This window comes from Empidonax traillii, unplaced genomic scaffold (genome assembly GCF_003031625.1).
Source record: "Empidonax traillii isolate 1590-97213 ecotype Southwest subspecies unplaced genomic scaffold, ASM303162v1 scaffold388:size1278207, whole genome shotgun sequence".
Classification (NCBI taxonomy): domain Eukaryota; kingdom Metazoa; phylum Chordata; class Aves; order Passeriformes; family Tyrannidae; genus Empidonax; species Empidonax traillii.
In genome coordinates, this window is record NW_020955581.1 from 61,035 (window position 1) to 85,883 (window position 24,849).

The window sequence follows — 24,849 nt, forward strand, 5'->3', positions numbered from 1 at the left end:
TCGATGCCAATTGAACCAAAAGCACCGACTGATATGATCATCAAATTTTTTAGGAGGCAATTTCAGGTACTCGATGAAGGAACGCTGCATTTCCTGCCTTACAATTGTAGCCTCCTGCATACGCCTCAAGGGCATCCAGAAGGGAAGATACCAAGCTGGAAGCACCTGACTGCTCCTCACTTGTTTCTGGCACCAGAAATAGCAGCAAGTTTTCTTACATGATGTAGCGTCTCCACCCTCCAGCCAGGGAGTAAACTCCACTGCACTTGCCCATGGGCTTTAGAGCTTCTGTGGAATTAATTCCCATCTCCACCCATGTTCCCCATCTCATTCTTTCCCCCACCCTCTTGGCTGCAGTTTCTGATCTTGGCACAAATCTATTTTTTTTTTTTTTTCCAACTGCAAGTCCAGTCCCACCCTGGTTCATTGCTTCCCACACTCAGTTACTAACCCTACCTCTACCTCTCCAATCACCACAAATCCTTTCATCCCTTCCAGATTTCCTCCACCCTCCAATTCAGAGGTCACCTCATTCCTCAGCTAGACACAGTTCCTCTTCCACAGAAACTCTTGTATCCTTTTGTCCCTGCCTTCCCAAGGACTTATCCAGTCCTTCTCTCTTCCTTATGTTATGATCCACCTCTTGCCATATAAAAGAAGTTGGACAGGAAGATTCCTAATTTGACACTCACTTGCCTTCCTAGGTTGGTTTCTGCCTTTCAATTGTGTGGGGGAAAAAAAAATAAAATTTGTTGGGGGTGCAGGGGTCCACTGGTGCCTAATTACACATTTCAAGGAGGCTGCATCTAGCTCACAGGTCCTCCCAAATGAACAAAGAGACATCCTTATCTTAAACTGTAACAGTCCTTGACACAACTTCCCTGTTCAGTGGCAGGTAACAGACACATGCAAAAGGGCTTTCAGCTTTACTTCATGGCAAGTTGTGCCTTGGTGTGGGAACATTTCTCTATAATTGCACACTTCCAGTTTTTCATCACATTAGGTAAGAAACAATAAATAAACCAAAAATCTTTTGGTATTCATTTTCCTAAAGTGAAAATACTTCAGGAACTGCAAGTGATTAGAGTTTGAATTTAAAGAGACTATTTAGTTTACAAAACCAAGCTATCTCACTACCAAAAATACAGGTTTATTGTGACTGCTCTTTCTGCTCAAGATCTAGTCAAGAACTTCAAGGCTGGAGCCAACAGTTTGGTTCACAACTAAATCGAAGCTTGTCTCCAACAGGTCACGTGGAAGAGGCTGTTATGAGGGTGTCTAGTGATGCACCAGTGCTTCCAAGTGAGTAAATTTTTGAAAATATGCAGAACCAATGCTATCAAAGTTAGAAGATGGTGAGGTGTCTTGAAGAAGAGAGTTCTGGTTATGGCACCTTTAGAAAGAAATTGAACACAAATATTTTTTAAAGTTTTATCTTCCCTATGACAAAAATAAACAGTTACTATGCAAATAGCACCAAAGACTACAGCTTTCCATAGATTTCTCCCTGATGATTAAGTAACTAAGCAGTGTCTAAGCAGTACACTAAGTGTGTCTGAACAGAACTTTCAAGACAGTGAATGTTCAGAGATGGTAGTGGCTCAACACACAACCCAGCGTGAGTATAGCATCAGGCACATTTAAGGAGCCACACTGTGAATAAGAGAACTGAGTAAAGAAGTACCTACAAACTTTTCATTCTTTGTCTTGACCTGATTCATGATCAGACCCACAAAACCTACTGTGCCAGCACAGGGAACAGTATGGGGACATAATTTCTTAAAGTATGGTAACACCAAACTCTTTGTAATATCCAGCTGCAAGGGTAAAAATTGGTTTTGGTTTTTGGTTGTTTGGGTTTTTTGTTTGTTTTTAAAACACCAGCACTTGCTTAAAGGAGACTTTTGGGTGTCTAATGAGATGCAATCATAATATGGTCTCCACTGGAATGCATGCAGTTTCTGTTACTGTCTATTAAGGCTTATAACAACTAATCATCTTGCTTTATGCCTAAATTGAATTTAGTTGAAATCTGACAATGAAGTCGAAAGATGCAGAGCACAGATACTCTGTGACTGCATAAGCTAGTTTCTCCAGGAAGCCAAATTAAAAAGAAACATAATAAAATGGGCAAATTTCCAGTTGAAGCTTGTGTTAGATATCCTAATCTATTTATGATTTTCTGTTTAAAGATGCTTGCGTGGAGATTTTTTTTTCTTAAGGTAGCACATGACAAAAAGTTTAATATATAAATTATCTACTATACTGAGGTGGTAAACTGCTTGTGAGGTGTAATTATGGTCAAGTAAGCAGACACAGAACCCACATAAGTACAAGATTTCACTTTGTAATGAAACTAAGTATTTAAGCTATCTGCAGTCAGGAGAAGGGGAAAGACTGCTAACAAGCCGATTAAACACTGGAGAAACAGTATCAAAAACAGGTATTAAAGGTTATTAGCATCACTGAGAGCAATACTTGAAGTTCAGTAGTTTATAAAAATATATTGTATGAACAATCCTTCTCAAGAAGCGTGAGAAGCTAAAGAACCATGAAAAACATGACCCACTCAATTGGTCAGTATTCAGCTTCTGTGTTTGTTTCAAGTCAGGTCGACTCTATTAAATGCCTTGCAAGTCAAAGTACCAAGGAAAACTGGCACACTGTAACCTTTGTCCTGTGGGGATTCTCAGCCCTTGTTTTTCTGCCATGTTTTGTGAAGCGTGCCTTTGCGATATCCATACTAATGTACGTCCAGACAATCACTGAGGACTCAAAGTTGCAACATCAAAGCAAACAAGACTCAAGCAAAACAGGAAAAGTGATCCTTGCGGGTCAGCAATAAATGATGATGTGCATTAGTCATTTATACCCCAAGATAAAAATCTAATGTTTTCACAATCTTAACTTACAGAAGAAGCACATGCATAAACAGCTTGTGCTACAATAGATTTTTCTCCCCATATCATTTAGGAAAGTTCCTAAGTCTGATGCCTTTTAAAAGTATAATAGCACCTAGTATTTCAAAGGTCAGAGACAATTAATACTCTCTGTATGCGAAAGTTTTAAGACAAAAACTTCTATAAATACTAAATGCACTCAAAGTAATTTGAACAAAAAACTATGTAACAGTCTTCTGTTAATTGCAGCTAATTTAAAATAATCCACTAATATCCACAAAAAAGAACAAGCTATCACAAAATGGTGTAGTCTATCCATCTTTAGAACATGCTGAGTTTAACCTGCTCAGTGGAACAACTGCCAAAAGAAAGAAGACATCAGGCAGTGAGATTTAAGAACCAGGTGACAAATAATACCTGTCGCCCAAGTGTCTTTGGTCACAAATGTTCCTATATTTACACATGAATCAGATTTGTATATAAATCAGGTTACAAGCGGATCACAGGATTAAACTATATTCATCAGGAAAACTGTCATATACAAACCAAGTTTCCATAAAAATCCATAAAACTGTAGATTCACGCTTAAACAGATTTTCTCTCCCTACAGGTAGAGTGACGCTACTCGTCGCTGTCTACTTCAACCTTCTGAGGTCTGAAAGCTCTTGTCAGTGCAGGAGAAATGGAAACCTGCTCCCATGCCAAACATCAAGTCCTTCCTGTCACCACATTTCATTTACCACTTACAGGGCTTTCTGCATGTTTGCTCAGTTACCACATTCCCACCATCACATATGGTTTTACGAAATCTTTCCTTTATGACACTGTCCTCCGTCTGCTCTACATACATCTAATTTTAAGCACCACTTGGACTCCTGTTTCCTCTCTAAGTCTTTCAGAAGATCAATGCTCAGACTGTATTGGGAATGCTAATACAGATGAAGTGAAATCAGTAGGGAGGGAGGAGGCTTAGGTGTTAGTTAGACAGTAGTTCTTTGAGCTTGGGCTAATTTTAGGAAATTTAGATCTCTGGATCTAATTACTAGGTTTATGGGACTGATCCTATTCTCATTCTGTTTCAATCCAGGAAGCAGCAGGTTTCCCTAGTAACAATGCTGAAGAGACAGTAGGTTATAAGAATAAAAAATATTTAAAACTTTGATCATCAGTGCATTGAGTCAACTAAAAGAGAATTTGATCTTTAATCCTTAAAACAGACCAAAAATAAAATCAAACACCACGGCTAACCTACTTCTAAAGTCCACCAATGGCCTTCTGTTAAAGCAAGTTGAAGAGGAGCCTTTCTCTATCCTCTGAATTAAATCCAGGTTACCAAAAGCAACAAGAACAAAACTGCACCACCACCTCCACCACCAAAAAAACCAATAAAACTCCATACCAAAAAAAACCCACTCTACCCCCCCAAGAAAAAACGCAACACACCGCAAAACCAAAAACTCACTCCTACAGAAGTTACTGCCTTTATCACGGCTCAGACTATTCATTATTTCTGGTTTCATCCTTCAGCATTCTCAGGAGGTTCACCAGTGTCAGTTCAGCTTATCCTTCCAAGCATCTCAACTACTGACATTTTTTTCAGTAAGCAATTTCTCATAATTAGTTCCTAATTATATAACAAGGCCCACACATTTTTACTGAGTTTCTTCTCTTCCTAACACCTTTTCCAATCCTGTTTACACCCATCATCTCCTGAACTAATCTTTTTTTTTTCCAGCCTACTCAGTATTATCGTTTCCAAATCTTCTTTCATCCTGTTTTTATGTTCTGGTTTCTCACGAGAGAACCAGCAATTTTAAATCAAGCAATCACAGCTAGCTGTTGATTGAAAAAATGCTACTTAATTAATATCTCCTTAAACTTTCACTTTATCTGACCAAGAAGTGGATCTTGTCTTTCAGAATTGAACAACCTTCTTTCACATTTTCTTTGGTTTCAACTTGGTCCAGCAATTTTATCAAGTACCTAAAGACTAACCCTCTTTCCTTTAAGTCTTACAGAGATCTGTGACCACATTATAACACCTGTAAACAATTTCCCTTAAGACTGCCTGTAAGCAAACAATTCTTGAGATCTTGCAATCTGTAGTACTGCGTGGTCACATAGTGAAGTGCCTCTACACCAAAACTCTACATCTGTCAATGGGTTATATCCCCAGCATTCACCAACTCCAAAATAATGTGATCAGCACAGGCCTAAAGCTGTTTACATAAAAAAAATAAGATCTTCAATAGATAGTTAATGATAGAAAGCTAAAGGTGAATTATATCTAATTCCAACCTCTCTAAGAAATACCCTATTGTTACCAGATAAATGCGTACGCATTAAGTTCTCTTAAAAGTATTTCCCTAAGAATGTTGCATATTAAATAACACTTTCTATCAGTTTTCCAATGAAAAAAGCTGCTGGCAAAAAGCTGAAATGTGGTAATATATTTCCTTATTAAACCATACCTTCAGGTGCTGAAGTAAAATGAATGAGTTGTACTGATTTTGCATATGCAGCAGTTTGTAATTAAGAACACAGCCGTGCATACCAAATAACCCATTAATGTCCATGGAAAAGGAACAGAATACAGCTTAAAAATTGTAAAGTGAAGGACTACAACTTCTAAAGCATTGTGACCAAACACAAGAAAAGGAAAGTAGCTAAAGTCTTCACATCCTTTTACATGTATCCTGCTTTAAAGAAACGTATTTCTAAGAAGAATAAAAGATACTATGAAGATATTGACCAAAGGCTTTTATGTGCTCCATCTTGCAGTTTCATAAACATGAAAGCACAAACTTCTAACGAACAGCTCATATTTACAACACTGAAAGATCCTAATACGAAAAAAGACTTAACACAAGTGTGAACTATAAAGATCAAATAAGCATCGAAATGTAACTGATTTGATTTTGCAATGGTAAAAAGGAAGTCTAGAGTAAATATTAAAAGATGGTAGAAAAATCAGCAACTCAAAATTATTACAGAAGAAAAAGTGTCTAAGAATGTGTAAAAAGAAATCATTTGCCTTTTTTTATATAAGGAGAGGGATACTGATACAAGGAAACTAATAAACCACAAAAGGATGAAACAAGATCATAGGGAGATGATATAATTAAGTAAAGGGATTGTCATCAATTTTTAAGAGAAGCCTAAGGCAAAATATCAAAACCTGAGACAAATGCTTTCTTGATTATGAAAAAATAAATTACCTCTCTTAATTACAACTTACATTTAAATAAAATAAACATAAGCTCAGAGGAGGCATGATACACACTATGCTACCAACCAAATTAGATTGATGATGATGAGTCCATCATTAAGGCCTTGCCACTGTGTATTAAGTACACAGGGTTTGAAGGACAACAGAAAAGCTAGGAGGGAATGAAAATCTACAGCTTCCCCATCTTTTACTCTCATCTGGCATGTTACTCTTGTCTGGTCTATTCCTGTCAGAAACAAAGCATGCCTGACCTCATCCACAATCAGAAATAATCCTTTAATGTGTTTTTTAGCCACTGTTCCAGTTCCTTCAGCTTCACTTAACTCACCTACTTCTTAACTTATATTTTAATTAGGGGATTTTTTTCTAACCTAGATAATTTTGCCTGAAACAAGAAGCAGCACAAGCAGACCAACAAGCTAATCTGAGGAAACAGTAACCTGTTTCCCTGGCTCAGCTGAAGTCAAAAGAAAAGGTACACCCAAGGCCAGCTTTGAAAGCTTCTTTAATTTCTTCCTAGATTCCCAATATTCCAATTAGTAATTTTTTTTTATTTTACTACAACTGCTACAACTTAGGTGCTTAATCTATCATATCCAAGCCTTACAAAACTTTTCTGATATATTTACCATTAGCTTATTCCTAGCCAAGATGCAGAAGCTACTTTATATTTACACCCTCTTTCACCCTTACACTGTTTGAAGCAAAACAAAACTATCAATGGACACAGGGGGGGTTGGGGGCAGAGAGGAAGTACAGTATACTCCCATACATTACAGAAATTGTAACTATTTTATTACAAAATAAATGCCTGTAATAATGTTTTTATGTTCTGATATTAGAACCAGAGCTTTCTTAACTAAGTCCTTGCAATGTGAAGTACTGCTTTGTGACAGGTCAGTCTTCGCTCAGAGCAGCACCTCCAGAGAACAATCCCATTAATTGTGTTAAATATACACAAAGACAATTCAGCTATTGCTATATAGATTTTACCAGAACAAGAGATATGACAGAGAAGAGGAACAAGAAACAGTTCTTCTGAAACCGCACACACTATAATTGCTAAAACCTGTTTTTCTTATTTAACTGTAACTTCTAGGCCAGAGATTTTTAAGATTTACTTTTAAAAAAAAGGGAAAAAAAAAAAGAGTTAGCAGATGAGGAAACAGCATATGGGCAGCCTGTGGACCAAGCCACATATCTATTTTTCCTTCTTTCTATGCATCATAGCTATGAAGTTTCAAATGCAAGCTTTAGAAAAATCTCCTATTTACACCATCTTCCAGCAAGAAGGCTATTAACAAGCAACATTCATTTAGAAAGTCAAGTAAAAAAGCAATTAATCAAAATGTTTTGAACATTTAAAAATATGATTCCGCTGAACATTTAAAAGACATTGGTGAACTGAAAGCATACAGTCAGACAGGAATTCCCTTAACAGAAGAAAGCATTCATGAATGTGTTAATTCCTGTGCTTCCTTGTTAGATGCCAGAACTCTGTGGTAATAGCCAAATTGAAGTTCTGAGTGTCAAATCTCATTTAGAGACTTAGAGGTTTGACTTTTGCCGACATGAAGGAAGGTACTTGGTAAAATTGTCATTTGGTAAAATCTGTCTTCAGAAAATAATATATTTCCAGAGGTAACCCATGTCACTTGCATATGCAATGTGTAAGAAACTGGACACATAATAATGGACTAATTAACACAGTATTGCAGACTTGATGTCTAGACAAGATAAGACATTTCAAGAATCCCTGCTACTCCTGCTCATAAAGGAAGAACAAAGAGATAGCCTTTTGTGTAACACTGATGTTGAATAGCTCCAATTGTGAATTTAACACCAGGGACGTATTTTTCATCACTTCCAAAAAAAATATCACACTTCAGCAAATTACACACTAAAAGCATAAGCTGATCCTTAACTATGTAAAAACAGAAACTAAACAACTCCAAAACAATACTTTAATGTATATTGCATGTTATTAAATGCAAAAATATTTTAAAAGTGCATTAAATGGTTAAATTAACAAACTATAGACATTCATTGATCTTGACATGACAGTGCAAGCTTTTCTGCTACACTGTTTTCAAGTACCCAGACCAATCTTTTAAGCATCTCTTTAAAGGGGTTCTAACTCACTATGCTCAGACAAATACTCAGACAACATATAACATCTTATTTCAAAATTATAAATGTAGAACAAAGACAGAAAGGCACATTCAAAGGTCTAAGGAAACACCCAGCTTCAAAAAAACCCAAACAATCAAAAAACACCTCAACTGAGAAAGCTAATTACTTCCATATTTTATTTTTTAAAAAACTCTTCAAAGCTTCTAATTACAAACAGAACATTAAAAAACACATCATAGATCTAGACCTTACTTAATGGAATATATTACAATATGAGACACACATTAATGCTGTGGAATTTTCATTCAGTGCAAAGAGGCAAAAAGATTGCAAAGACTATGCACTTGGATGGAAGGAAACAGTTTTCCCAGTACTTGCTGTGCAAAAATGACAGGAAAATTTCTGTTCTTTCAACCACAAAGTGGCAGAGCCGGAGGATTCTAGGAAATCAGCCCTTCCCTGAGAGCAGCTGAGCCCACTCCCAGTGGAGCAGATCTCAAAAGCAGGGGACCACAGCAAGGAGCTGGAATTCTGCAGTTCAAGAATGGGGACAGGAAGCTGTCAAGAGAAGCAGCGAGCAGAAACCGTGTCCTCGGTGGAAGGAAAGCACGTTCTGGACTGTGATGGCAGCTGAGCTCAAGACAACATCTGTCCAGTAATTTTAAGGAATTCAGAGGCTCATCACCTGTCCCTGTAGTGTGGTCTGCTACTGCCCTATCTCAGAAAGGCAGCAAACAAATGGGTCACAAAAGCAAAGCCAAATAGCTGACCTGTAGGACATGTGCTGCTAACTCCTTTTAGCTCAGAAAGCAAGGGAAACACGCTTTCCAGAGAAACAGCAGAGTCTCCCTTCATTGGAAATACGCAGGACTCAATTTGACAATGCCCATAACAACCTGATCTAAGGCCCTGTTTCAAGAGGAGACTGGCTCAGGTGAGATCCCATCCAACCTGGATGTGTCCATGATACTGTCACTACTGTCACTGTTCTTTGAAAGACAAGATCAGAAATATCCAGGACCTGCAGTCCCAGTTCAGAAATGTTTTCAAGCACCTGTGCATCTTCAGCCATGCTCTTCCTTTCCAAGTAATACTGGCACACTTCAAATTAAATATAAACTTCAGAGTTTTTCTAGTTTGAGAGTGGCATAGATAATTCTTGTCTCTGTTCAAACAGTGTCTGGATTTTTCCAAGCTTTTATCTATGAGTAGAACTTCTAGTCTCCTCTCTTTATGTCAGCTTCAGTTAATACTTGCAAAGCACCTGCAGACTCTTAAAAGATAGTCACTATACAGCAACCACAACTTGGTCTGACACTTTTCCCCTTGTCATCATCAGCACACAAAGCTTCATTTTTCTTCAAATGGCATGATTTTACATGAATGCTTGCAGTAAGTCCCCCATCAAATAAATAATACACGAACATTTTCTTGATGAGTCAGAGTGATCATTTACAATCACATTTCCTTTAAAATTCTGAATCTGGGGATTGTGTTATTGTAGCTTAGAGGAAAGGCAAAGGGAATTTTGCAAAAGAGTGATATGAGTGATATATAAGATGTGGAGAAGCACTTATTTAAGCAGAACACCTGTATGAATATTTCATTCAATTGCTCAAGGGATTTTTTTTGTTTGTTTTTATTAAGAGAAATAACAGACTATATCACAAGCTGCCACCCTCCTCCCACCCAGGGCATCAGGCTGCCTGTTTCTCTGCTGTACAGCAGTGAATTTGCTCATTGTAACACTACATATTCTGTCAGCACAGTTTTTTGCCTCTGCTTTTGCCTGAAATAGTACCATACTGTGAAGTAAAAGTACATATTTGGAAAATTCTGCTCTTTGTCCTGTTTGGAGCTTTGGAGACAGGTGGAGAGGATAAAGCAAAGAGGGCTTTATCATTAGTTTGGAACAGCAAAAATACCTGGTAATCAGGTTGAGAATAAATATGAATGGAAAAGCAAACATGACTAGATCTGAGGCTCCAAGAAAAAGCAGAAAAACTTGGGAGACAGAAGTAGAAGAGGCTCAAGGTGAAGCCTTCTAATCAAGCCTCACTTCCTCAAACACAAGCTGAACCCTCACCAATTCTTTGACACCTACCCAGTGGCACAAGCCATGTCTGACTTCAATATTTATTTATTTCAAATACCTTAATAGCTGTCCAGTGTATACTGAAAAACAACCTTTTGGAAATCTTGCTTTGCAGAGGGATTACAGCTTCACTTGTGCAGCATAAGTCTTTGCAATAAATAATTTATTTTAGTAATCCTTCCACAAAATTGCATTCCAGAAATAATAACTAAAACTAGTTATTCAGAAACTATTTTAAACACCTGAATGAAATTTAACTGAAAAGAAGTCTATGGAACAAAAATTTTTTTCTGCTATTACTTGTGTCTTCAAGACAAAAAATCAGAAAAAAATAATGAAAAAGCTTTCTTATAAATATATTATATATTATCAGGTCACTCTTCCTAAAGTGTAATTATAGCTTACAGTTCACTTTAAAGATTTAAATGTTACATCTGTATAAACAATACAGCATGACTAGTGATAGTATTAAATATGTATGATAAGGACTAATTTTACTGCGTGGAAAACAGAAACACACTTTCAGTTAAAAAGTACTAAAATCAGTATAAATTATATTGAGAAATGCATCCAAAGAACTTTTAGTAAGCAGTTCACAACAGCACTGCAAATTTATTTTACATTCCACTCTTTGCTCCCTCTCTTGTTACTTGTCAAAGGAAGAGAACTCAAGCCACACAGAACTAAATTAAATTTACTTTTGGATGCTGAGAACTCAAAGTCAACAGAATAGCATATAAGTTTGTACAGAGAGACTGCTTCAATATACAGAAGGAAAATTCACTGTATTTCATTATGATTATTCATTATGCAATTAATGATGATTATGAAAATCATCAGGTCCATTACAATAATAAAAAAAATCCAGAAAATTTAATTGCTGAAGCAGAAGTTACTTTTAAATATTTATTTGAAGAAGATATAGGTAATTTTCCAGTCCTTGAGATTCAATGGTTAAATAAATATCTTGTCTAACTCTTAACAAATTCATAGTACCTGATTTCATAAGAAAATAAGCATTTTCTTCAATTAAAATACATTGAAGCTACTTCTAGCATCATTCTAAAATCTTATTCAAATTCTGCGGAAGCTGAGAGCTTAGATATTCAAATCAACAACAGGAGAAACTGGTTCTGCAAAGACCAAATCTTTAATTATTCCTCAGGCTTTTCTGAGCTAAGTTCCTAAAAGTATTCCATTTCACAGATCATAATCTAGATTTCCTTAGAATAAAGTGCAAACTCTACAAAGCACAATAGCATTAGATCATATTGAAAACAACATTAGGGTTTCATGTCCAAATTTTCATCTGTTTTCATCACTATAACCCTGTCTTTAGGACCTAAGGGAATTAAACCAATCCATAGATTCACCAGTATCAGGCTAAATAATCACAACTGCTATTTTTTAAAAAATCTGCTCCTAGTCTTTATATTTTTTCCAGTTTGTCATTTTTAAATAGTCATAAGTCTATGCATTTGGTAGTAGCTGATTTTTAGGCCATGTACAAGCCTGTGATCTGACACACAGGATAAACCAACTGCACTGACAGCGCACTCTGCTTAACTCCATTGCAGCCAGGCCCAGCACACATGGAAAGCCATGCTTACCAGCAACATGATTATGCAAAGTCACTATTAAAAGTAGAAAAAAAACCCAAACCCAAACGAGTAGAAAGCTATTTTTCAAGTGTCAATAAAATGGAACAGTGTTACAGTGCAGGAAATGGGCTCACAGACAACAGAACAAAGGCCACTAGAATTAAAATGAAAAATGGAGACCTAGAATAAGCTTATCTCAAACAAGACATGAAACCTATTTTCTTGAAGATGTTATTATGAGATAAACATGAGGGGGAAAACTGATGTGTATTTCTGTTTCACCCATCCCAGGCACACACTGAAAACACTGTACATTACAGCAAGTTTGAAGAAATTCATCTCTTTCTCTCATCTAAATTATAAATTTTAAATGCAATTTACAGAGTTGGACACAGTTGCATTTACATCAGAAAGATCAAGTCAGAAAAATCTCCAAACTCTGCATTTAAAATAACAAAAATTAGAAACAAAGTACTTTCAATTGTTTACAACAAATGAAGGTCATTGTAGATAATTTCCTTACTGTGAGGTGACATAAAAGAGACTAATACATGAATAAACTTTCATTGAACTACCTCAAAAACTCAGTGTTACAAGAATAATAGAAATCTTGTTTTGTATTAAATCAATCCCCAGTACTCAACACAAAAGAGAAAAAAATACAAGTTTTGAATAAAGTGACCCTCTCTCATCTGTTTATATCTAGATATAAAACACTGTAGTCAAAGCAAAATTTGAGAATGACAAAGGTCCTGAGATTCAAAGCAGATTTAAAAAAATCCAAAATAAATACAAAACCCCAACAACGCCCCCCCAATCACAACAACAAAAATAAACCCAACCAAGCAAACACAAACACAAAACAATAACAAGCAGCTTCTGATGTTCAATCCCAAACTGCATACATTTAAGTGAAGGAAACTACACTGCAAAATTGATTTTTTATTATTTAATCTCACATAAAGCCTTACTTTTTAATTACATTTGAAATTATTTGTATTATATTTGATTTTAAAACAATTATTCAAAGAAGCTGTCATTATCTTAGCTTGAAAAACAGAATTGCTGTATGTAAGTTACAGAAAATTACCACTACTTTCCATGTGCAGATAAATGTCATGGTTCTTCAGAATTAAATAGTCAAAGATGTTATCATCACATCATCTCCAGAAATCAAATTACATTCATATTATACTCCAAGAAGGAGGAAAAAATAAATCAAGATAATTCTAGCAGAGCAAACCATTATTGTATTAGTGACAAAATGCCAAGAGGACTCACCTGTTCAATCTCCTTTGTCTTAGTTGCAATTGCTTTTGAGCGACCAAGAAGCTGGCCATCCTCGTAGAGTTCTGTGTTATCTGTTATGTTTGCTTCTGTTTCCCCTGCTTGTTCAACATATAATGGAGCTGCAGATCCAGCCTTAAAAAAACCACAAACAAAAAATTCAGTTTTGAGAGCAAAATAAAAACCTCAGTGTGAGGAAAAAAAAAAAATCCCAGATGCAGTCATCAGGTCGATATGGAGTTTGCTCATCAAGATTGCTACAATCTTAACAGATACAGAAATTTTAAATTTTAAACATGTAGATTTTAATCATGTAGAAAACATGACATCATAAACCCCCCTGTGACTCAGTCTTAACTGTGTAAAGGCAACGATGTCAGATAACCTTTACCTGCCCATCCACTGAGAAGAGATTTGTATATGTAATATTTGTAACACCAGGTAGCAAGAAAAATTCACAATGAAAGTCTTATTAGTTTTCTGGGAAAGGATAAAAGTAACAAAATCAAATGTAAATAGGCACCAATAAAATAAAAATGCTGTCAGAGAGAACTCTTGCAGCATTCAGGACCAGAAGTCTAATATTAAATGAAAAATGATACCTACCGTATAGCAAAAGCAAACATTTTTTCACAACATGAAAAATTACACTAAAGTACTGAAATTGTATAAACTTCCCTCTAAAATAGAAATTAAGACAGTATCCCTATACCAAAGGAAACAGACTTCAAGTAACTGCAAGGAGTTTGTAGAGAAGATGTAGTAACTTCCTTTTACAGCATGATTTAAATCCGATATTATGGAATAAATTTGTAGAGTAGTAATATATTTTTTAAAAAATAGGATTTGAAAATTGAAGAAGATGAATAAAACTACTTTCTATTATTTGAAAACAGAGGTGAAGAATCTCAAGACTATACCAACATGAAAGAGAAAAGCATTAGACAGAAAAAAAAAGACAAAAGCTTAAGTGGTCCTGTGAGCACCTGCTCAAATCTTAGCAGCAACAAAAACCATTAAGATTGCATCCCAAATCTGGTCACCACAGTAAATACTGAAATGCCTAAGAGTGAGTAAAGGCTACTAAAAGGTTCAGTGCAACACAAAGCTCAACTGTTAAACACTATGTAAGATAAACTGCAAGAAGTTAAAAACTCTTGCAATTCATGCATGACAGCCTACCAATCAAGGTAAGAGGTATCCTTTCTTCTACAACTCAGAACGAGATGCCTCACCTCCTTCATTAGCATTCCTATAGTCCACTTTCTTAGTCAATAAATCATCTTAGACTGTGCCATAATCAACTGCAATTGCTTCATTTTGATTTTTTTTTAATCTTTTTGCCAGCGCAATTTTCCCTGAGGCACAGAGGAAGCTTTAAACAACTCTTCTCCATATGGCTCACTTTTCTTTCCTCCCTTGTATTACCTTCTCCTCATCAAGAACAGAACTGATAATTCACTTTTACTCTCCTGAACCTCTCAGAAATGTCCATCCATATGTTCTCCTCCATATGGCATTAATCTCTGGATCAGTTCTTGCTTTTTCCTTACTCTAACACTTCCTCCCCCTTTTTTTTTCCAATTACTTTTTTCAGTTTATTTATCCAACTAGATCTTCCTGGACAGTATTGAGGGATTGTTCATGCATTCACCCATTGCATCAATAGAAAAGACTTAAAAGCGTTTAGATAAATATGGATCCAGTGAGTTTATTTCTCTAACACAGCCCTTACATTCCACAAGCGTGAAATACAGGAGGAAAGACGCTTTAATTTTCCCTCAAATTATTTACAAAAAATAATAAAAAAACAAACCCAATAATTGTAAAGTTTAAGACTTTGTAAAGTAGGTCCTATTTTGTTTTTTAAAGAATGTCTCTAAAGTTTTAGAGACACTAAAACTTTATCTCTGTTGAAGCCAAGTTGAAAGTCAAAGAGCAAATTACCACAGAATTAAAACAGATAATTTTACATTAAATTACTTCTGGGTTGGTTTAAACAATACATCTTCCACTAACACAGCAGAATCCAAAAAAGACATCCTACCCAAGAGCAGCATAACAAAACAATGACTGAGAAGGGTTCTAATCAAACTCCAATATAGCCAGCAGTAGAAGACAAGGAGGGGCAAGAACAGATGGGAATAAACTAGTGAATAATTAATATTGATTATTAGTGAAATAAGGGTTCTCCTCTAAGTCTTATGTTTTACACGTACACTCATGTTTTGACTCAGAAGTCCCTTGGTAATTTTAATGAGTTCAGTAGGCATACCGACCTACACTGCTACAAGAGTTCCTTGGAGAATCCCTGGGACAGCTGGAGCCTTATTGTGTCAGTTGTAGCTCAACATGAATTCAAATTATACTAACAAAATGTACTCTGGCTTTGTCTATTTTTCTAAATAAATAAATAAATAAATCTCAAGACTTTAATCTCCCTCTCACTCCCTTTCAACAAATAGCATAAGCAGAAAAATTCAGGGGTAAGTTACAAAATGTGCTTTTCAGAGGAGTACAGAAAAACGACTGTATCATTGTAACATTTTAAAATAAGTGGATTAATAATCATATCTTACATCATACTCTGTTATTTCAGGTATATTGCTTTCCTCAGCCTTCTCTGACTTTTCAGCTGCCCACTTGCTCGCAGCTTCTGCAAGTTCCTTTTCTGATAATCTGTTACTCTTCTCCAAGGCCTGTACAAAAACATTACAGTCAAGATTTAACATGAAATACACTTACATACAGCAAAACATCTTCAAAATTAAAATAAGGAGTTATTCAGACCCCTAAAACATTTTAAAATAGGAAGTGAGAAAGTTGAAATTATTTTATTTGCTGATTTCTTTAAAGAAAAATAGGTAGGGAGAGAGCATATAATAAAGTAATAAAGGGAGAGAAATAAAAAAATAAATGAAGCTCATTAGACTGTTCAAAAACCACCACACTTTCAGAATCAGTTTTAGTAAATTCACAGGTCAGAGATAACAGAAAACTGATTTGAGACAAGTTGGGCACTGAAGGAAGTCAGACACAAGTGCGGAGTGATGTAATAATGTGATTTTCAAGCACAAAAGCTTGTAACAAATTTAACTTAAACTATTAAATACTAGGTAGGGTATACAACCTAAGCTAATTAGGGACAAAAAGTATTTTATACATACTTTAAGTGATCAGTGCTGCTTCCATTAAAAGCAATTATTTTTTACTGGGGGTAAAGCTGATCATTTATAATAGAGTCAGTCACAGCTTTATGGCCTTTCATTCTACCTTTTCATATGGAAATTCTTGTATAAATAATATTTAAAAATTGATTTCTCTCTAAGAATACTATTTTACTATCAGAGCAGCAAACAGACAATGACAAATACCAGTTTAGGAATAGCTAGCTTTATAGATCTTGTTACCACTAATGTGGGTACTTAATTTGAATTAACTGTATATATAGAAGCATCCACCCAAGAATCTATACCACTCTAGCTTTAAAAATTGCAACAGTAAGATGGATATCTAAAGAAAAAAAAGATAGTCCTACTGCCTGAAAAGGCTGTAATGATTTCTATTCAATGCCTGTTTCATCTTGGCAAACAGGAAGACAAAAAACAACCAAACAAACAAAAATCCAAATGAAAAAAACAACACCCCCTCTTATCATTAGTTCATTCTAAGTTACATAAATGGCCAGCGGAAGCAAATACTGTGACCTGTATCCAGACTGCTTCGTCTTCAGACATTTTGTGTTTACCTCAAGTAAACTATTACCCAAACATGTCTTTGTGCTACAGTATGGCATAAGTACACAATTCATAGAACCCTTCCATAATTCTGTGTTGTAAGGACACCACCTTTATCTGCATCAAGAAGAAAAGTGCAACACAATGTTCCACCAGGAATCCCTGTTTTTTATAACTGCAAATTACAGAATTATAACCAGCAAAGTCAGGAAGATCAATATGCAGGGGTATGAACAGGGCTCTTTAAAGCAAGTAATAATATAATTCATAGAATAGCTAGTCCAGTTCACCTTTCCAAACTATACAATTATTCTTACATTAGTTTAACTAAAAACTATCTGGTGCCAAGTTTTTTTCCCCTAATGTTCCTATTTCCCATAGTATGTCTGACTTTTATCTTTACCCTGACTTTTCCCTAATCCAAAAATCATGTACTGTACAAAAATTCTATTATGCATCTCTCCCTTTTCTTAAATGTTGCTCTGTCCATTACTAACAAAAAGACCAGTATTTTCATAACCAACAGTCAGCTTTGCATGAAATGAAGACAAATAAAATCTCACATGACCTAGTATATTTCCACAAGCCATAAAAAGAATCTAACAACTCTAATATCTAGTGGAATACAGAAAAACAACTGTTTGATTTAATCTCACTAAATTTAAGTCTATAGGTTGAATGTCGATACATATGTATTAAATGTCGAGTGAATTTTATGCAGTAAAGTAATGGTATTTCCCCAGGTTCACTACAACTGAAGGGAAAGAATTGGACATACTTCTCAGTTGAAAATATCTGCAGCTACACAGGCTGCAAACATGCAAGAAATGAACAAACTAGTATATCTTGTAAAAAACCCAAACTGCTCCCCCTCCCCACATTCTCTGCCTCAAAACAGAAGTCTCTTTTTTTTTGGGTGGGTTTTTTGGGTTTTTTTTTTACCTCATGGATAACCTAGAACAGTAAAAACCTGTCACTTTGCTGGGAAGATTTCCCTGTCTCACATATCTGTCTTTAACTATGCTGGATACAGCCTCCAAAGCTTACGGTCCACACAGCTATTAAAGAAAAACACAAAAGATTTGTGCTGTAGTCAATTAAACAGGTGGCTAAGATCTGATAACATCAACATGTATTAATTCACAAGCATGATTATGTAAAAAATTAATTATAAGATAGATAAGAATACCTTTTCAGATTTGCAAATAGATACTACAGCTAAAAGAGGTATTGGTGGAGAAACATACAGTTTTGTAAGTATTTCAAAGCTAAATTATAACTTAGAGCATTGAAAATCATCTCCTTTAATCTCTAATATAAAATATATAAGTAATTTCTCAAGCCTTAGTAGATGGTAAGACTCTGGCTCTAGAGATGTTCATGTTTTTGCCAACACTTTTTCTGTCACTACTTCTATGTCAGTGGAGCACTTATGTAACTTAACTGGTCAGTGTAATCCAGCCAAGAGGCTGATCCCAACACACCTCACTGACACAGGACAGTACATTACAAGCAGATTTGGAGACTTCAAGACAAAAGAAATAAACAGTCATGGAAGTACTTCCATTTCTGCAGCTAATGCATATCCAATAAATATTTGTGTTGTCTGGGGAAATGACTTTCATCAAAGTTTTATTTTGTGTAGCCTATACTGGATATGCATATACATGCAAACTGCTAGCAAAAAAACCAATACAGCATAGATCCCACCTGACTGAAGATGAAAGCAGAACATTTACAGAATACTTTATATTTCAAGGTCACATTACATATTAACACAAGAGCAAGAGATTCTGCAATCCCTCCTTCTTCTCAAAGTTTTGTATTGAGCAAGGATTTGATATTAAGCTGCAGTATGCTGAGTCTGTAGGTAAAGTAGGTGAACTAACTATAAAGTTTGTTTTATGATCTAAATCAGTGTAACTTATGCATAATAGTTTTTATCTTACTTTCCTTATTTACATCACTGAAAATACATCACGTGCCTCTACCCTTAAGGACATTGGCAATTAGCTGGCACAGCAGTTCTAAAAGAGCTGCATCAGGGATAAGTACTTAGAATAACACAGCTCAACCAAAGCCTGTTTTTTTTCCCCACCTAATTATTTTCTTCACTGTCCCCTTCTCCCAACAAAAAGTACTTTTGTGTTTTTTTTTTTTTTTTGTTTAAGCATTCCACTTTTATTAAAAAGACCTCATTTTTATTAAAAAGACCTCAAGAACTGAGCTAATACACCATGTTACTAAGGGCAAGTGCTACTTTTTAGTAGGACCTTATTAATTTCAAACAATATCACACATTGTTTCTTTAATTCTCATTAAAGTATTCCTCAACAATTTACAGAAAATACTCCCGTGGAAGTGTTAATTTTAACCTCAAATATAATTTGCAGGGAAGCAGTCTGTGCTGTGAAAATGATTTTGCTGCCACAGGAAAGCCAGAACAATAATGAATGCTGATTGTTCATTACTGTTTATTAGCCTGTCCATTTAACTAATTAGCAAGATTATGTAGTTGGTGCTCAGCCCACAAGATTTGATGGGAAATAAAATGGCATCAGTAAAAACATAAAGGGACATTTACCAAACTATCTTGCAATGCAGTTCCCTTCCCAATAAACGCCATCACTCTTGCCACATCCTCGAGCACCCTGTTTCTCTGCTATTTACATTATCTTCTCAGCCAGTCAGACACTTTACACACTATTTTCAAATCCAGGCACAGCCTAGGAATCCCTAAAGGATGAAGTTTAGTGCAAATATAGGCTTGTCCAACTGATCTGTTGCTCCTAAAAACCACCTGATCATTTTTTTTCTCCTTGACATTCCTTTTCTGGCACAATCTCAACTTTGAAAAATGGCAATTTTAAATACATACAAAACTGCCTTTTTCCTAAAACAAGACAGTGAATACGGAATAAAAAGGTCTGTCGGTGTCATCATTAGACACAAAGCATTATCAGCACCTTCCTACCAGAAAAGGAAAGTCTATCCTCTGGTGGATTGCTGAGCAATTCGAGATGCTCCCTTCCATAACAACTGCACACAGTATCTCCTTCTAACAGAGGAAAAAATCCACCAATGAGCAATCTAAAAACATGGCGAGAAATACTCGAAAATTCACCTTTGTTGAAGGTACTGCTGTGGACCCCGAAGGTGATGCATCTCTTGATGTTCTCAGTGTTCTCTCTTTACCTACAATTAAGGAAAAAGTTAATGACTGTGAAATTAAAGATATATGTTTCAAATACGCTTACTGGCTTACAAAAATTGCAGTGAAATTTGCTCCAGTCAGACATGAACCTTATCACTCTGTAAAAGTACCTGATGACAGGAGGCTGTGGCAAGATAGGAATTGGCCTCTTCTTGCAGGCAAGTAAGCAACAGGACAAGAGGAAATGGCCCCAAGCTGCACCGGGAGAGGTTCAATTTGGAGATAAGGAACAACATTTTCACTGAAAGGGTGGTCAAGCATTTGAACAGAATGTCCAGGTGGTGGACTCTGTATCTCTGTAAGTGTTCAAGAAACAACTGGACACAGCACTTAGTGCTAAGCTTTAGTTGACAAGGTGATGTTTGGTCAAAGGTTGGACTCAATCTTGTCTTTTCCAACCTTAGTGATTCAGTGATTCTGTGAAATGTACATGTTCCACCATCTGATAAAAATTGATAACACTGTCTTCTCTTCACAAGGAGAAAAGAGATACAGCTGTGTCATTTCACATGTTTAGAAAAATCCACTATCTTTTTGTCCATCATTAACTGAAAGGGTACATCAATATGATTTCGCAAGATGATGTAGTTTCACTTTTTAATATTCATGTAATAATATAAAGGGGTGAAATATTAAACACCAGTCAATCATTCCAAGCAACCAGGCAGTGTAGGAACTGGTTTAGCAGGCCACAGTATGCTGAAAAGCCCTGCCATGGGAAACACTCCTATATTGTATCAGCCACAAGCTAGATGTTCTTTGTATGATCAGTGTTTTTCTTATAAGAGTTACAATTGGCAAAATGACAAATCAAATTCACTGTGTTTATTGCAGTCTGTGCACGGTCTTGCCACAGACCAGTTTCAGGCAGCCCACAGCAGCAGAAATGGTTGCAGTGTAAAGTACTAGTTTTCAAGCTGTGGTCCACAGATTACATCTAAGGGATCTGCAAAAGGCAAATTCAAAAAGCAAGCATGTTGTCAGTAGGCCTAAATTAACTAGACTATTCACACTCACTGGGAAACAGTTTACTGTTCACAAATAAAATATAAACTTACCTTGGCTTCCATTAAATTTTTATCAATACAATATTAATAAAGAGATTAAAATTAAAGTGCCTATCAAATACTTACAAAATTATTTTAGTAGAGCTATAAACATGATTGTTCATTATGGCTTTAAATATGGCTTTAATTTAATGAATCAAAGAAACGAAGAGCAGACATAACATCTCACTCCTATAAGCTGAGCTATTTTCCTTTTTTTTACTCAATACCATAAAATAATACCGCATATGTATTTTAAAATACCTACACAAAAAATGTAAAGAAAAGTCTATGCAAAATGCATATCTTTAACAATATAAAATGTTTAGGAGGTCTTTGAAAAGCTAGTCTTCAGTCTTTGTTCCATTTTCATACCATATGTATACAAAGCAAAGATCAAAACCACGCACACTTTTGGAGGCAAGCAAGTTACTGCTGTAAGGTAATGCTACTAATCCATGCAAAAATCTTCACAGCTACTGATGGGCCTTTCAAAAATGCTAATGAAAATAGGTGGGAAAATTACTTCGACAAAAGCAAGTGTTCTAAATTGCACTTTAAACCTCAGTTTGAAGAGGATGCTAAATGGAGACCATTACTTTAAAAACATAGCAATCAAACTTATTTAAGTAAATTGACTTTTGACAGAAAAAAGCTTTTTTAAAATAAATAGTAAATAGAAAAACTATGAAAAATAAAAAGCTTTTATAAATACAAAGTATATGTCAAAGCCCAAATCAAGAAAATAGAAATAGTCATGTCTTTAATCTCTCATACTCCTCAAAGCACAGAACATCTCCCTTGTCACCACCAAGTAACCCTGAGGTTTTGTTCCTGTGATACCTGCTTTTCAGCCCCATGGCTGGGCCACCTCCTTTTAAATTTACAGACTACTCTAACTCTGCCTCTCACGTGCCTCCTTTATCAGACTGGATTCTTTAAAGATTATCACAGTTGAATGGATTATATGTTTGCACCTAAACAGAAGAAAATGAGCTGATACAAGGGGCAGTAAATTATTCAAAGTTAAGCAGAGAGAAAAAGCACTATTTAATTTGGAGACATTATTAGGCCATTTCTTCTGAATATGTGTGGCTATTCTGAACGCAAAAGCCCTACCTATAACATTAAACGTGACACTTTCCAAGCCCATATTTGCCTTTTTGCATTTCCTCTGCATAGCACCCTACAGACCCCTTACTTTCAGGTCCAGTGAAGGAATACCACCATGCTTTTCTCCATGCTCTCCCATCACAGAGGAATGCCTGTCCTTTCCATTAGTCCTTTCTCTCCCTTTAACAAGCTTATTCATGTCCCCCTGGTTTTCTTTGTTTAAGTCCTCTATTTATCCTAATGTACGAAGAGCTGTAGAGCATGGGACATTCCTTCTTCAGTGGAAGTCATGAGGCCAAACCAATTCAGATAGCATGATTTTAAACAGTCTTATGATATTCTAAAAAGATGCCATATTGCAAGTTCCACATGAAATAGTATATACTTTGCATGTTGTAAATCCATTTAAGTACCAGCTAAAATGTACTGCTGATATATATATGTCCCAATTTATGTTCCTTTTAAATATGTAATACATGAGCTTACCTAAGGCAAATCACATTCAAAAATTATTCTGAAAGTATTATTTAAGCCCATTTATACTTTGTGAATAGGCCATTTTAGTTCAGTCATCTAGAGGAACAATTTAGTAGTACTGTTTTCCAGGGACAGGCAGTTATAAAGAAACAGTCCTCCGTACAAGCCATCTGGTCGCTTAAAACTGATTTAAAGGTCATTGGAAAAGATGTTTAACCATGCAACTGGGAAAAACCAGCAAAAACCACAGACCTAGATGTAAGCTCCTCACTTGACCAGTATCTCTTCTGGTTTGTGAAGATGTCTGCTTCTACTTCACTACTCCCACTACTGTTTAAGAAATTCTAAAAATATTCCATATATCTGTACTTACATGATCAAAGTCAGCTCGAAATTTTAGGAATATCCTGAAACATTCCAAAATTTTATATGGCTTTGTCGCAACATTGTTTTCCTAGTAATTATGAGCTGCACACCTACAACACTTCTAAAATATAGTAAAATATATTTTCCTTTTCCTCTCCTACACTTAAGAGAAATTCATGTTCACTGAGTATTGCTACAAAATATTACAAGAATTGCAATGACTAAATAGAAGGATACCTGTATTCTACAAGGAATGAAATAATTCCTCAATATTTAAACAATCCTAACTAAACTATGAAGATCTTTTCTGGCAAGAAATGCTACATAATGGTTCAGTGTGTCACTCTGGAAACACAACATGTCTATCAGTGCAAAAAAAGAAACTAATTATATTATAAAAGTTGCCAAAATGAACAGTAGGTTTGCATCGTTCACTAGAAAGCACTTGCAGAAAGGGAAATCAAATCAGATTAATTTACATAATCAGTACAAACAGCAGTGACTAAGACCATAGTATACTAAAAAAAGCAATTTTATCTTTTTTATTTTCCCCAAATCATTTAAATAGGAAAACCTTGAATATTTTCAGAACAGATGATTCATTAGACTTCTGGAAAAAACTAACAGCCAAGTTTTCAAAAGGCAGAACACACACAGTATAGACTAAACTGAGATATGTTTCACATTTCTTTGAGGAAAGCAAGATCTGAGAGAATCTCACAATAAGACGAAATTGCTAAAAAACAATCAGCTTCAAAAGCCTAATAATAGAGTTCTAAGAACATCTGGAGAAAATGCAACAAGTATGTACTTTAATTTCTCCAATTTTTTAATCCCTCTTTTTCCCTGGCTGTAGGAAGAAATGTCTGATCTGCTATAGATGACAGCAAAGTTTCTTGTAAGGGAATCAAATGAAGCACACAAAGAAGTAACAGAAGGAGTTGATGCTGAAAGGAACATAAAATACTAGAAAAAGCTGTGCAGCTGAAACTCCTACAGTCAGTCTAGAGCTGCTACCAAAATAACATCTACAATCTCCCACATGAAATACATAAGGGAACAGAAAGTACAATGAAACAACCAGAGCAGACAACACAGAGATGGTACAAAATGTCTAGCTTTCTCATTGTAAAAGAGAGCATGTAAAGGATTATATAGTGAGTTGCAGTTTCACCTCACTAACCAGTTCTCATCAATAATCCAGCATTACCTGGCTGAGAAGAAATATTTCTTTTATGTAAAGATGACATACTTCTGCTATGCTGGTGGAAAGGATAGGCTTTGCTTCTGTCAGGAGAGTAGCTCCTGCTGCTGACACTAGAGCCAGATCTGCTGTGCGGAGAATCCCTTCGGCTCCCCGGTGATTCCCTGAAGAATGGAGTGTCCCTCTTATGAGGGGATCGCTCTCTCACATAATGAGAGGGATAGAAGCCTTTTCTCCTGAAGCCATCTCTGATGTCCCTTGGAAGACAACACAAAAATAAAAGTTACTTGGTTATCCTTCCAATGTTTCTGGAACAGCACTAGACAATACAAGGGTAACATTTTATGCCTGGTAAATACAAATAGGTTAGCTGTCCAAAATCTTAAGCACTGTTAAGAGTACTAGGCAATGAGTGAAAAACAAGTGGAAAAATAAAAGGTTGTAATT

At 35.7% G+C, this 24,849-nt stretch overlaps 1 protein-coding gene across 5 annotated transcripts in view; it reads right to left on the bottom strand.

Moving 5' to 3' along the window:
- The window catches only part of PPHLN1 (periphilin 1), a 68,050-nt gene that overhangs the window by 18,314 nt on the left and 24,887 nt on the right, over positions 1–24,849 (bottom strand). For 3 of the 5 annotated variants that reach the window (XM_027893433.1, XM_027893431.1, XM_027893428.1), the window contains exons 7-10: positions 24,409–24,659; positions 20,107–20,177; positions 15,825–15,944; positions 13,240–13,380 (exon numbers count right to left, since the gene is read on the bottom strand). In XM_027893433.1, coding sequence (XP_027749234.1) covers positions 13,240–13,380; positions 15,825–15,944; positions 20,107–20,177; positions 24,409–24,659 — 583 coding nt within the window. The remainder of the gene's footprint in view (positions 1–13,239; positions 13,381–15,824; positions 15,945–20,106; positions 20,178–24,408; positions 24,660–24,849) is intronic. The other 2 variants (XM_027893432.1, XM_027893429.1) reach the window with 1 other exon arrangement.